This window comes from Thamnophis sirtalis, unplaced genomic scaffold (assembly GCF_051295495.1).
Source record: "Thamnophis sirtalis isolate CommonGarterSnake01/CBP01778 unplaced genomic scaffold, rThaSir2_p1.2 scaffold_5, whole genome shotgun sequence".
In the NCBI taxonomy this organism is placed as follows: Eukaryota; Metazoa; Chordata; class Lepidosauria; order Squamata; family Natricidae; genus Thamnophis; species Thamnophis sirtalis.
The window spans coordinates 96406894-96422926 of NW_028261385.1; the positions used below are offsets into that span (position 1 = coordinate 96406894).

The 16033-nt window shown below is 37.5% G+C and overlaps 1 protein-coding gene across 1 annotated transcript; it reads left to right on the forward strand.

Moving 5' to 3' along the window:
* The first annotated feature begins 827 nt into the window (after window positions 1-827).
* On the forward strand, window positions 828-15200 carry ENAM (enamelin). The gene is made up of 9 exons (XM_087715131.1): window positions 828-881; window positions 978-1022; window positions 3390-3431; window positions 6650-6967; window positions 9065-9106; window positions 10237-10275; window positions 11849-11852; window positions 12294-12335; window positions 12615-15200. Exons 8-9 carry the CDS (start codon window positions 12297-12299, stop codon window positions 15198-15200), a joined length of 2625 nt encoding a protein of 874 aa, XP_087571257.1. The 5' UTR covers window positions 828-881; window positions 978-1022; window positions 3390-3431; window positions 6650-6967; window positions 9065-9106; window positions 10237-10275; window positions 11849-11852; window positions 12294-12296.
* Window positions 15201-16033: the final 833 nt, after the last annotated feature.

Consider the following 16033-nt stretch of genomic DNA (forward strand, 5'->3'; position numbering starts at 1 on the left):
GTTTTTGTGTCAAAGAGATAAATACAGGAAAGGGATGGGGATGAAAGCCTCTGTGTATGCAAACATCTGGAAAGCGAAGAAAAGGCTCTGGAACTACTGAACAATCAATAGTTTTGAAGGTTTTGAAGTTGATCTAAGAAACAGTCAAAAATGGTACAGGCAGAGGTGGGTTCCTACCAGTTCGCACCTATTCGGTAGAACCGGTTCGTCAAATCTACCATACTGGTTAGAAGAGGTTCCACCAGTGGACCCGGAAAGCAGGCCACACCTACAGAAGAGGTTCCAAAAAATTTTGAAACCCACCACTGGCAAGGATCTTGTAACTTGACAGCTTTAAGACTTGCATGCTTCAATGCCAGAGTTTCTGAATAGCTACTTGGACCGACCTATCTGCTCACATGGGTGGCAAGCCACTCCCACAAAGGAGGCCACACCCACAGAGTAGGTCCCAACAATTTTTGAAACCCACCACTGGGTACAGGATACCCCCAAGTTTGTCTGTCAGATTACATTCAAAGCATTGTATCAGCAGAAATTACAGCAGAGAAACCTTTAGGGTTTTCTTACTGTGGTAAATTTAGTTTTTCACAATAAATACATAGCTTATTTAAAAGCATAGTTTCCTACTTCACCAAGTCAACTGTGGTCATTTTGCACTGGTGAGAAGAATTAACATTTTTCCCCAGTAATCATTTCAAGCACACTGACATCTCTCATGATAACATGAGGAATATGTAAAGGTACTCTTTCCCGATTTGATCTCTAAAATCACTGTGCCAAAATAAGTGCTCATTGTGTTTATCTCTACTTAGTGGAGAAGTTGAAGGATGAAGTTAATCCTCCTATATCTATGCCTTGTAGGCATGTCTTATGCTGGTCCGGTGAGTATTTCAGAACCAGACACTTTATTGCATTTCATTTTTTAATTCTCTTCTTGTGATAACTCAGTCATACATCTATCTCTTTCTTCTTTCTAGCTGCGTAAACCACGCAGGGCAGGATACGGAAGCAAAAGTGAAGAAGTAAGTACATTTTCCACTTTTTTTCCTGGAAAGGAGGCCTTAGATTTATTAATTCAAGCAAAAATGAGCCCTAACCCCACAGGTTAACCTTTCTCTTATCCCTTAATCCATCTGTGGATGCTCACAGTCACTATCTACTTTGAAAATCATAAAGTCTGCAAACTCAGGGGGCAAGGACACTGTTAGGAGACAAAGGTGAAGGACATAGCTTGCCTTCAGAAGACCAGAGGTCAATATTTAGCACAAATAAAATTATGGAGAGGAAATTCTTAGAAAACAAAGACCATTTAGATGTATGAATAACCTAACTGAGGATAAAAAAACTCATCTTTTTAAATACCTAAAAGTAAAAATAAAACTTTGATATATATTGAAAGCACACTTTCCCTTTAAGAGGAAAAATCTGGAAGAATTGGGATTACTTCTGAGTCCATATGGTTATGTTTAAGGCTATGATCTCATGATTTCTTTAACATCCAGCCAACGGGACTATTCTGAAATAGTGTAGGAGTTGCAGGCTTGAATGATCAGTGGTCAGTTTTATTACTTTTATTAAGTATTGAGTGTGATGGTCTAAGAATTGTTTTTCAAAATTGGAAACTTTAAGATGGGTGGACTTCAACTTTCAGAATTCCTCAACTAGCCATGCTGTAAGAAAATGGTAAGAGCCATGGTGGTTAAAATGCAGTTATTGCAGGCTAATTCTGTCAACTGTCAGCAGTTCAATCCTGACTGGCTCAAGGTTGACTCAGCCTTCCATCCTTCCAAGGTCAGTGAAATGAGGCTCCAGATTGTTGGGGGAAATATGCTGACTCTGTAAACCACAGAGAGGGCTGAAAAGCACTGTGAAGCGGTATATACACTATATTGCCAAAAGTATTCGCTCACCTGCCTTTACTCGCATATGAACTTACTGTAAGTGAGGTCCCATTCCTAATCCATAGGGTTCAATATGACGTGGGTCCACCCTTTGCAGCTATAACAGCTTCAACTCTTCTGGGAAGGCTGTCCACAAGGTTCAGGAGTGTGTTTATGGGAATTTTTGACCATTCTTCCAGAAGCGCATTTGTGAGGTCACACACTGATGTTGGACGAGAAGCCTGGCTCTCAGTCTCCGCTCTAATTCATTCCAAAGGTGGTCTGTTGGATTGAGGTCAGGACTCTGTGCAGGCCAGTCAAGTTCATCCACACCAGACTCTGTCATCCATGTCTTTATGGACCTTGCTTTGTGCACTGGTGCACAGTCATGTTGGAAGAGGAAGGGGCCAGCTCCAAACTGTTCCCACAAAGTTGGGAGCATGGAATTGTCCAAAATGTCTTGGTATGCTAAAGCATTCAGAGTTCCTTTCACTGGAACTAAGGGGCCAAGCCCAGTTCCTGAAAAACAACTCCACAGCATAATCCCCCCTCCACCAAACTTGGCACAATGCAGTCAGACAGGTACTGTTCTCCTGGCAACCGCCAAATCCAGACTCGTCCATCAGATTGCCAGATGGAGAAGCGTGATTTGTCACTCCAGAGAATGTGTCTACACTGCTCTAGAGTCCAGTGGCAGTGTGCTTTACATCACTGCATCCGACTCTTTGCATTGCACTTGGTGATGTATGGCTTGGATGCAGCTGCTCGGCCATGGAAACCCATTCCATGAAGCTCTCTGTGCACTGTTCTTGAGCTAATCTGAAGGCCACATGATGTTTGGAGGTCTGTAGTGATTGACTCTGCAGAAAGTTGGCAACCTCTTCGCACTATGCGCCACAGCATTCACTGATCCCGCTCTGTCAGTTTACATGGCCTACCACTTCGTGGCTGAGTTGCTGTCATTCCCAAACACGTCCATGTTCTTATAATACAGTTGACAGTTGACCATGGAATATTTAGGAGCGAGGAAATTTCACGACTGGATTTGTTGCACACTCCTATCACAGTTCCATGCTGGAATTCACTGAGTTCCTGAGAGCGACCCATTTTTTCACAAATGTTTGTAAAAACAGTCTGCATGCCTAGATACTTGATTTTATATACCTGTGGCCATGGAAGTGATTGGAACACCTGATTCCGATTATTTGGGTGGGTGAGCAAATACTTTTGGCAATATAGTGTAAGTCTAAATGCTATTGTTATTTCTAAGATGCTGGTAATATGATCAAATCAATATTTGTTAAAGGATTCGTGTATGAATTAAAGTAAAAAAATCAATGAAACTTCTTGTAATCACACCTGTTATTGTTTTGATCTTTCCTCTGAGACTTGAAAATATATTCCTAAGGGTTTCCATTTTCATCTATTACATCCATCAGTAGTTCAGCCTAATGAGCGATTTTATTATTTACCCAGAAGACGCAAGATAATAAATGTATTTGTTTACAGATGATGCAGTTTGGTCCATATGGCAATATTAATTTACCACAAGTAAGTCTTTTTTTCTTTTTCTTGGAAGAATAGTATTATTACACACAATGAAATATACAGTAAATGAAAATGAATCTTGAAATTTAAATGTAAATGTTTTTATTTTTGAAAAGTTACTGTAAGAATTGGACAGAAATCTATCATTGTTAAGAGGCTTCCAGATCACTCAATATGAAGGTAGGAAAGGGATGATATTGGTCTCATCAGATTTTATTTACTTTTAACTTTATTTTCTATTAGGATATGCCAGTTCTTAGTATCCTCTGAGGCAAGGGATATAAACAAAAGCAGTTGAAAACAACATTTCAGCTTTAAAAGGAGTATAATAAAGGCCAGGTTATAAAGCAGCTTTTTTGAAGCATGACAGACATAGAAATATGATCTGACATAACATTCTACTTGTACTAGCGTAAATTCTCCTTTGAGCCAATCTCAGTTGGTCATGCCCTTGTAGTTTTCATTGTAATAATATGAAAGTGATTTGCCATTTCCTTCCATATCAACCTTTCTGCCCACATCCAACCTTGAAGTTTCTTCGTCTCCCATCCAGGTACTAATCAAAAGGGCTGTGCAATGCTTTAGATTTAATTCAGAAGATACATCAGAAAGGACAGGAATAACCAACACCTACTGAACCATATTAAAGAAATGTTCCTGAAAATGTTTTTTGACTTACATTGCATAAATTCTACTAACCAACTGTGATCCTAATTAGATTTTCAAGATAAGCCAAAATCAGGTTGCTGCAAATGAAACAGTGAATGTTGTGCATCGGGAGGATGTGTCTTCTAAAAATGGTTAGAAAGGCATTTTTTTCACTATGGGCAGCAAAATGTGAGGACGAAACCCTAAACAAAGTAATCTAAACATAAGTCCAAACTTCTAGAAAAAATGCAGATTAATATGTCCTCCAGTAATGTCACTGCACCAGTATCCAGCAGGCACTTGCTGCTGAATAAAATATACATCTGATCACTTAGATACTACCTGTCTCCATTGCCCTAATTCTGGTAACATGTTTATTACTGTAAATAATCCAAACATATAGGCTTCAATCAAAATTCTTCTCCTGGTCTGGATTACTGGATGATAACCCAATAACACTGCAAATTTGAAAGGCCCCTTCGGAAGTACCTGGTCTTAAAACCATAAAAAATACCTATCTGTTGGAAATAGATTCAGTACAACAAGTGTTGTCACCTTGCTAATTGTGGGTTAATTCATATTAAAATTTTGCAGATATTCTTATATCTTTGAATGCTAGTATTATCAGGAGGACCCTACTTAGAGTTCTTACTGAAAATACCCATTAAAATTCCATGCCACATTTTGTGGGCTTCCGTACAACCCATCTCCTACAAAAATATGCTTCCCTTCTAAACAGAACTCACATTTTGCAATGTGAGTTGTCAGTGTCTTCTACCTGGGAAAATGTTAAATTTCTTCTAGTTAATATAGTGCTTTTATAATTATCTACCTAAATGTTGCAATGTCTACTGAAAATTTCATGCTGTAGAAATATTAATCAGTGATGTTATTTCCATGGAATTGATCAGCCATGTTCTCTCTTTTTATGCTTTCTTTCTTTCTTTTACTTGCTAGTCACAAGGCTTTTCTGGTGGCTTAGAAATTGCATTAATTTATAATTTTCTTTTATTTGCTAGCCACCTAGGTTTTTTAAAAAGCTAGGTAGATTAGAAATTGGATTAAACATTATAAATAATAAAACAATGTTGTTGGCATCATTTTCTAAAATTATTTTAGAAAGTGTGTTTAAAATATAATTCAAATATTCTCAATTTGTGTTTATCCCCTTCATGAAGTCTTTGCACAGAAGAATCTTGTGATACTGCCTAAATTCTTGGATAGTTATTATTAAAGAGTACATTTACAGATGACCCATATTTCTGTCCCTAAACCCTCCAAGGCATATCACAACTGTTCTCTGATCATATTTAGTTATGTTGCCTTTTAAATGCTGAGAACTTGCTTACTATGAGCCCATCAATGATCCCTACAGCTAAAAAATGAGAAGAAATAAAGAAGAAATAAAAATGGCACTCAGCCACCACTCTGTCTCATAAAGCTGGCATGGCTCCTGTAACAACACAAATCTCCATATCCCCACTTCATCTATAAAAAAAACAAATCAGCTGCAACTCCTTTTTATATTCCAGGAAACCTGAGGATTACTAAGAAAAGCCATCTTTCCTTTTCCATAATTCATCTCAAATTGTGATGGTGACAGAATTATGTACTGACGTTTTTGTAACCAGTACTTTACTCAATAGTTTCAGCCATGTTTATATGTTATTGAAACAGTGGAGTAGACACAGCCAAAATAAGAGGAAACTGATATTCAAGATGGCCCCAAAAACAGCCCGTATCATGCATGAGTAGAAGTTAAGAAACAACTCAAAAGTGGATCAAACCAATCAGAATAACAGAATATACAGAGTTGGGACTTTGGAAATCTTCTAGTCCAAACCCTTGTTCAAGTAGGAGACCCTATATCATTTCAACAAATTGTTGTGCGATCTCTTCTTAAAAACCTCCAGTGTTGGAGCACCCATAACCTCTGGAGGCAAGCCATTCCACTGATTAATTGTTCTGTTAGGAAATTTCTCCTTAGTTCCAGATTGGTTCTCTCCTTGATTAGTTTCCATCCATTGCTTATTGTCCTGCCTTCAGGTGCCTTGGAGAATAGGTTGACCCCCCTCTTCTTTATGACAGCCCCTCAGATATTTGAACACTGCTATCACATCACCCCAGTCCCCAATGCCAACAACTGTTCTTCATATTTTATCCTTCAGTACCCTAATCATCTGTGTTGCTCTTTTCTATACTCTTTCCAGAATCTCTAATCTTTTTTACATTGTGGTGACCAAAACTGGATGCAAAATTCCATGTATGAATCTTACCAAGGCATCATAAAGTGGAAATAATACTTCATGTGATCTTGATTCTATCCCGCTATTAATGCAGCCTAGGATTGCATTAGCTTTTTTGACAGTTGCAGCACACTGCTGGTTCATAGAAGCTGATACATAGGAGCCCTAAATCTCGGTACATTTTTGCCATGCAAAATATATAAATGTATCTAAAACCCCTTTGTGTTGCAAAAACCAAATACAGTGGAAGAGCAACAAGGTACAACTTTAAACATTTGATTCCCGTGTGCTGAAACTCTACACTATTTTTTTTAACTTTTATTTCAGATTGCTGGTTCCTTTTATGGCTACCATTCAAATTACCCACAGATGTTGCCCCAGTGGCCTGTGTTGCCACTGCAGAGATTTTTCCTCTGGCCGCAATCAGCCTCACCAGTACATCAAGCTTCTAGGCTTCCCCAACAGAAGCCGCAACAAATTCCAGAAACTAAGCAGCCCAATCAAAGGCCACAGTTACCACCACAGCAACCAAGATATCAGCAACCACAACCTCTGCCAAAACAGCCACAAAAGACCAACCCATCTCAGACGTACCCACAAGTGCCATTTCAGTATCCTACAGAGGGAAAACAGCAACAGCCCCAGGTAAGTGAGTAGATTTACTTTTGAGATTGAGATTATGATAAGATCCGTGGTGGTGCAATGCAGAGGCGGTATTCAGCAGGTTCTGACCAGTTCTGGTAGCAGAAATTTTGAGTAATTCGGAGAATTGGTAAATACCACCTCTGACTGGCCCCCATCTATTCTCTGCCTCCCGAGTCCCAGTTGATCAGGAGAAATGGAGATTTTACAGTTTCCTTCCCCTGCCATGCCCACCAAGCCACGCCACGCCCACCAAGCCATGCCCACAGAACTGGTAGTAAAAAAAAATGAATCCCACCACTGGTGCAGTCATTAGAATGCAGTATTTCAGGTTAAATCTGCATCTCACTGCCAGGAATTCATTTCTCACCAGTTCAGGGTTGATTCAGCCTTCTATCCTTTGGAGGTTGGTAAAATGAGGACCCAGCAATATGCTGACTCTAAACAACATAGAGAGGCTGTGAAGCACTATGGAGCAGTATAAAAGTGTTATTGCTAATTGTAGAATCCTGAAGGCATCAAATAAAAACAAGAATAATTCTTCTTGAGAAATAAACATTCCAGGTTGGGGTAGCAGATTTGAAGAAAGGGATTAGGAGAGGATAAACTGTTTATTCTGTTCATTAGTTGAGTCAGTTGGTTCACAATTGCTTCAGGTTATTTGATTTTGGCTTAATTTAGTTTGCTAAATTTTCAGCCATGGTTTGTCAACTAAGTTTATGTTTTACTTTGTGAACAAACCACGATGATACTGACCAAAACATAATCAACATATTTCTGTGTACCATGTAATAGACAAACACAAACACAAAGTGTGAGAAGAGCTTGTCTTAGGTGTTTCTCAAACTATAATATTCACTGAAGCAAAAACTGTATGTATCTGCTCAAATGGACTCAACAAAACTTATATCAAATAAATGTATTAATCTGTAAGATGCAATAAATCTCTTGGTTAGCTTAGCTGCACTTGACTAACATAAAAACATGTGACATTTATTTATGATTAAAAGAATCAAAAACACATTTGTAAAACATCACTAAACTGCTCTTCACAAGGCATTGTGTTGGATTAATACAGGTACCACCCTGGGAACCTATTTCAATCTTGGAGCTGACTGGCACTATTTATTTTCGAAACATTTACTGTGTTATTTAATTAGTTTTCTGGGAGACTTCATTGAAATATGTACATGAAGTAGTTGCATAAAATAAAATAATGTGCATTGAAAGGAAGTTTGCACAGACATAACAGAATAACAGAGTTGGAAGGGACCTTGCAGGTCATCGAGTCCAACCCCTTGCTCAAGCGGGAGACATATAACATTTCAGACACATGGCTATCCAGACTCCTATTAAAAGCCTCTAGTGAGGGAGCACACACAACTTCTGATGGCCAGCCAATCCACTAGTTTATTGTTCTTACTGTGAGGAAATTAATGTCCTTAGTTATAGATGGCTTCTCTCCTTGTTTAGTTTCCAACCATTGCTTCTGGTGCCTTGGAAAATAGGATGATACCCTCTTCTTTGTGGCAGCCCCTCAAATATACGTACGTATGTACGTACATACATACGTATGTATGTATGTATGTATGTATGTATGTATGTATGTATGTATGTATATTTACAGAGACCAAAACTGAATGCAATATTCCAAGTATGGTCTTTATCAAGGCTTGTTCACTCAATCAAAATCACCGTTACCTAGGATCTAGTTCCATCTAGATTTTCAGGTTATAACCTAAATAGTGTCATTACTATACCATTCATACCATTCATGTGTTCAGCTCCAAGTCCTCATATTGTAAATCACACATGCTGCAATCCTTTTGTGTCTTTTCAGGAGTGAAATTCCATCAGCTTAAATGGCATGTATTGTCTGGAAGCAAATATTATATAGCTTGGGTGCATCTATTCAAAGAAGTAATATTTTCCCCATTGCTGATATATTTAGAATTAAGCTACCAGAACAGAAATATTTTGTAGTCCTTTCAGTAGCCCAAGGCTACCTCAATAGATTAGTGTGCTGCATTCATCACATAGTGATACTGCAATTATTTTTATGTTGTAAATACATAACAACTGGTTCCTTTTCTTTTCCAGGGCTTTCCTCCATATTCACAACCACCTTGGCATTTTCCACAGGTGAGTCAATTATTCTTAATGTAGAAATCTGAAGGTGGTTGATTATACAGTAGTTTTATTGTTTATTGGTTTTGGTCTGTTAAAAAAAATACCTTGGGGAGACAGTGGTAGAGATGGAGATGATGATATAAAAGTCCATGAGTGGTACATATTGCCTAAATGGAGAAATGCTTCCTGCATCCAAACCCATGAGACAAAACCTGTTTTGGAAATATTATCTATTATGATGTGCTCACGCATTCTCTTGCAAAATTACAACTAAACCCAGCATAATTCTTACAAAACACTAATCATTACTGTAGGATTCGTCAACCTGAAGTCTTCAAATGTATGGAGTTCAAGTCCAGAATATCTATCTAGAGAGTATTCTGGGAATTAAAGATCACATATTTGGAATGTGTCCAATGAGTTACAGTTATGAATTGAATAATCATTAGACAGTATTCTCCTTTAGCCATGAAGCTCACTGGCTGAGTTTTAGCCATCATTTTTAATTACACCTGCCTCACAAGATTGCTGTGAAGATAAAAAGGAGATAAATCCTGTGTGTGCCTTGACTCCTAGGCAATAAATGCACCTTTTGTGGAGCTCTTTGACATTAAAATACATTTGACATGGATGAAATTTTTCTCTTCATTTGCCTCTAATGCTTTTTAGCAGAAGATAGCAATTAAATTGTCTTTGTGTGTGTGTGTGTTTGAAACCGGATTTAAGATGAGTTTACAACTAACCATCATCCAAGGAACCAGTATTCTCTAGTCCTTTATTTATGATATAATATAATCCTAGACACATCATCTTAAAGCAAAGTGCACAGGCAAAGAACTGAAAAAAGCAACACTAATTATCCATTGATAATTTAAAAGAGCACAGCTAACCATCTTTCAAGGAACCAGTATGCTCTGTTTATTGATTATTATTATTTATTGATTAAGTAATCCTGGAGACATCACTTTAAGCCAGGGGTCTCCAAAATTGGCTAGCTATGGAATTCTGGGAATTCAAGTCAACAAGTCTTAAAGTTGTCAGGTTTGGCGATCCCTGCCTTAAGGCAAGACACCAATGAAACATGGTTACCATTTAATTATCATGGCAACTTAAAGACCATCTGACCATTGTTTTTACTCTAGATTTTTGGTCCTCCAACCATAACAGTATGGGTCCTATAAGTCCTTTTGAGACTTATTGTTTCCTGTGATAAAGGGTTAAACAAATTCTTTTAGCAACCAAACCAACTCTTCAACAATTCCCATTTTTCATGCCACTAAAATGTAGTGGGTTGGTTTCCTACTGAAATTAAGTGGCAAATAACGATTTGGTGTCTAATTGTTACCAATTATAACAGAGATGGCCTTGGAAGTATTGTAAATATTTATTTTTTTTCCTGTTGCCTGCCTACAATAATTGTATATCCTCACCTCACAATATCAATACTGATCTAGTTAGAGTAACTAAGGTACCATACCACTTGTAGCTCAAATTTTTAGTTAAGTTGGTCTGGGCAACCAGATATTTTTACTCCCAAAATAATAAAGCAAAAATCATGAACAGGAGTGAACAGTCCCGAGATTACATGAAGTCTCTCTCTGATAAAATATGTGGTCCCTACAACTCTTTCTAATATTTCACTGGCAAGCTAATCAATATGATCTGCTAGAAGACATAAATATTTTACTTGTATATCACTACTATTATCAGTCAGTTAGTCCATCAGATTTCTCTTAACCAATCAGGCGAACCTTTCATTGTTACTATGATTGTCAATGTTCTGTTTTTAGAGACAAAATTGCATATGAAGAATATTCTGTATAACATTTCTTAAATAAGCTGAAAATCAACTAGAAACTTATACTACATAATTCTGTTGTTCTATGTTAAGTATTGAAACTTTAAGTGTATATCATAGTTATTATGAAAAACTAAATGGTGAAGAACACTTTTGCTTCTGAATTTTTTATTCTGTTTTTAAGACGTTGATGGCTTTATTGAGTTTTTTTTATTCACATATTCTCCCAATGTGCAAGTAAAAGCAAAGTAATGAAAAACAAACTCTTAACAATCCTAAAAAGCTAATAGAAATTCTCATAGTAAATTTGTCCTTAGTTAAATTTTCCATTTAAAAAGAAGTCAAACAATTCAGTGAAATAAAGGGAAATGCTTCAATACTTAAAGTTCTGTGATGCAACAGAAGAAAGATTTCAACTAAATACTTCAGCAAATGAATAAACATAATAAAATATACTTTATTACTCCACTGCTGTTTTTCTAACTTTGGTTTCTGGTAATATCTTCAAACATGAACCATCCAGCCATCATTGTGAAATAAACTCTGTTGTCATTGTGATTTTATCATACAATGATGACTCTATAAGGCACTATATATTACTAGTAAGGATCCTGCCAACATATTTTTAAAATGTTCTCAATTCCTCAAGTGCTGATATTTACCAACTGTTGAAAAGAGGGAACAGGAAAATGAGAGAGGAGAGGAGAATGTTAAGTCTGAAATCTTGAAAAAGATCTCACTCTATATTTTCCCCAAAGTATACAGGTTAATAGTTATCATAGCTGCCTTCTAGAGCAAATTCATATGTAGTTCAAATAGTCCCACCCACCATTATCTCCAGGGAATCTAGAACAGCTATGGATAGCACCCCTATGCACACCCACATAATCCCCTATAAAATAATTCTCCCAATGTTGACTTAGTAAGCCCAGGCCACAACATATTGTTAGGCAAAGAGGGGTTGAAGATACATGTGCATATGTTTTTACAAAAAAAAAGTTACAAGGGAGAATGAGTTGATCAGGAATATCAGGGAAACAGTAATCAATGGAATCTTGATTTTTTTATCCTATCTTTATTATTTATACAAGTAACTCAAAGGCTGATCATACCTAGCACTCTTTCTGCCTCCTATTTTCTCTACAACAAAAACTCTGTAAGGTATGTTAGACTTAAAGAGAAGAGGACTGCCCCCAAATTACCCAGCTGGCTTTCGTGAAATTAGAATTCGTGGACTCATAATTTCTAGCCTGGTCCCTTAATCAGTAGACCAAATTGGTTCTTGATTGGTCTTAAATAAGTATACTTGTCTGATAAACATTGAGTTATTATTCCATAGCTATTTAAGGTCTCATCCTGTATTTCCCCAATCCTTCCTGACTTATTTATTAATTTCCTTAGCATATGCCATTTGGACAGCCACCTGTCAGCAATGAAGAAGGGGTAAGTATAACAGTTAAATGCACTAATGTATATATGAGCTATAAGTGAAGAAAAAATGGGGTATAGCTTGAGAAAAGCTACCATGATTTTCAAAGACACCTTGATTATACCACAGTTGTACACATCACCATATTTAATGTCTGCTACTTCTACATTTGCTGCACATTGAATCATATTTATTTTATCATAATTATACCCTGAAGTTAAGATCTCTTTAGCATCATTAAGATTAAGAAATGTTCATTTTCTCCCATTTTGTTTTCTCATTTGCATTTTTAGACTCCATATTTTGGATATGGCTACCATGGGTTAGGAAATCGGTCTCCTTATTATTCTGAAGAGATGTTTGAACAAGACTTTGAGAAACCCAAAGAAAAAGAACCCGCTAAAGAGAATCCAGCATCAGATCCTACAACAAACTCAACAGTTTCCGACACAAATTCAACCATTCCAGCCAGCCATGGAGGGAATGCTACTTTTTCAGGGCTCAGCACGACAAATAATGAGGTCAATTTTCCAGGTCTTTCAAAAAAAATTGTTAGTGGAAACGGAATCCCAACACCTTCTCCTACTGGTCATATGTCAGGACAAAATGACGCAGTCCAGAATGGCTTTGATCAATCAAATTATAGACCTAAGTCTACAAATACCAATGTTTTTCGCAACTTTTTTTCCGGTAGTCAACAATCAAGGGGACACGGTTCAGATATTTATAAACCCAACCCAGATATGGGTAATTCAAGACATGATACTTTAATTTCTAGAGGAAATCCATCAATGCAAGCTGAAAACCCAGAAGAGCCTTGGGTTTATAGAGACAATTTAGTTCATAGAGCTAATCTCCAGAGAATTAACAGTAATCACCCAACAGCAAAAAATAGGCCAAACTCATATGGCCAACAAGAGAAATTCCATTATCCTGGAAATAATCCATCAAGCTGGAGAGCTCATCCTAGCTCTGATCCAGGACCTCAGTGGAATAAGAATCCAGCATATGGACGTCATAAACAACCTAGTTCTCCACCAGAAAGCCATTCTCTGAACAAAGTGGAAGAAAACAGTGATTGGTATCATCCTTCTAGAAAACAACAGTCAAATGGTCAATCCCATCCAGAGATTTTTTCGGATACAAGGGGAACTCCATTTGAAAAAGAAGCCCATAAGAATGATTGGGATGAACAGTCATTTATTCATATGAATCATCAGAAGGGACCATTTCCATCTTTACAAAACCAAATGTGGAACCAGAAAAATTTAGAGATAGTAAAAGAAACTCCTCCAGGTTATAATTCAGCGTACTCCCCAGGTTCTTTTCACCAGAGGGGACATGCTACTTATTCTGATAAGAATTCTTACAGGGAAGAAGCTCCTTCCTTTCATCCCAGATTTTGGGATGACAAAGAGAATTTGCCAACAGTAGAGCCTCTAGGGCAAAGAGAAAGACCATCTTATTCACCCCTTTTGCCTTCAGATCAAATGCACAGGAGCGAATATCATGAAAGCATTCAACAGGAGAATGAATTATATTCCAGGCAAAATATATGGCCCCAGGAAAAACATGTGACTGATCCTGATATACAATACCAAAATCCTCCCTATAATCCAAGTGAGCACCATATAAATCCCAAATATTATACAGACCAACCAGCTAATGAAAGAGGCAATTTGCCATATGAGGAAATTAACAGACGGATTCCAGTTCACGGTCCAGAACATTATGAAAATGTTCCATATCATATAAGCAACACACATGGACAGATAGGTAGGAATCCACCATACCCTCCATATCCTCCACCACAAACTAGTAATCTTTTCCAAGGAAGATCACCTTATGATGAAAGAGATAGATGGGCCCCCAAAGTGGCTGACACATCTGCTCCCAAAGAAACTTCATCTTACTTTAATACGTACTCCTCAAATATCAGAAGAAACCCAACATATACTGAAGATACATGGAGAGCCATACATATCAGTGCACCCTTTTCAAGTAATAATGCTCCTGGAAGGAGAAATTATCCTAATACAGGGGTATATCCAAGAGAACATGAAATCATCACCTCCCAACCTACTATCAACTATTTTTGCTGTACAGGTGAGTCCCCAGGGGCAAATGAAAATATTCTGGCACCTTTGAGAATTGCACCTCAATTCAAGCTAGTTTCATGGGGACAAAAAAATAGCCCAACTTATCCAGAAGGCAGCCATGCCTTGTATGCCAGGCGACCTGCATACCTAGCTGGCATCCAGTCTAACCATTGGAACAATTCTTTTAACTCTAATCACAAAGAAAATCCAGATGACTTTGGGGAAAAAGTAGCAGACCTAGAGATGAGTCCTCCATGCTCCAATTCTCTATTAGGCCAAACAAGTGATCATGATACTATCTATGAAACTGGATTGTTTTCTTCCAAGGGTATACTTTGCTCTAAAAATAGCATCAGAGGGGATGGACATACTGTTCTTGCTCATATCGTGGAGGTAAATCAACCCAAGAGAGAGTTTGAAAGGGCAACTGTAAGGTTTCCACAACCACAAGGCATAAGAAATGAAGCGGTTGGTGAAATTGATAGGAAGGAACACCGTGCAACCCAAGGGTTTGGGTGGACACCATGCTTTGGAAGTTGGTTAAAACAGCATATATCTAGTACTGGAGACCCATTAGTGGATCAACCTTCTGATGTCTTTTATTTAGAGAATTCAATGCATGCTGGAAAACCTATCATGCTGCCTGAACCCCAGCCAATGTCTAGCACAGTCCCATCTCAAGATGGAGGAGAAGATCAATTAAAACTCACTTCTCCAGGAGAACAGGTGGGACAACCAAATGAAGGAACAATAGATTGTTTAGTCCTCCAAAATGAGTGATTCATTAAAAAGAACCTGCTTTTCAGAATCTGCAAAAGCAGAATGTCCTGAGTGCAGATGTTTGAGTGCAGATGTAGGTAAATATAATGCAGACATCTGTGCTGTTCCAAAATAGACCTGACCTTTATCAGCTGAAATCTATATATTATATTTCTCCAATCTGGAGCTATCCAGATTTATCTGAGTTGCAGGTCTAAAAGCAATAATGGCTGAGATTATTACAATTGTAGCTCAACAATTTAAGCCAATCTTAAGCCAAACCTATGCCAGTCTTGAGGAAATTGGGTTGGGGTAGGGAGTATAGTAGAGAGTTAACCAAAGAGACAACTTTCTATCTGACTATTTTATTTTTTAAAGTGTTATCCTGGTAGCTTCTTTTTCTTTTGCCTCTCTTCTCGCAAATGGATAAAATCTATCCATAACATGTCCTGCTCTTCCTGGTGTCAATGTCCTGTATATGTTTTGTGGTATTTTTCCTTTACAATTATCGCAAACGGAAAACTAAATAAATATGTCTGCAGCAGTATGTCTGTATCTCACCTTAAATTCAAAGGTAATTGTTTGATTAATTAAAAAGTCTTTTCCTGAGGCTTTTGGCCTCAGTTTGTCTATAAAGAAAAATATTTTCATCAACCGCAGCACATCAATAACATGTTGTACTCTTCTTTGCTGGGGCGCAAATGACTAGGTTAAAATAAATGCACTTTCACTCCTTTTCCGAAGCTCTTTGACATTAAAATGCATTCATTATTGGCAGAATTTTTCCTTTCATATGCCTGTGCTGTTTTAACAGAAGATGGCAATTAAATTGTCACCTTTTTTTTAGTTTTTGT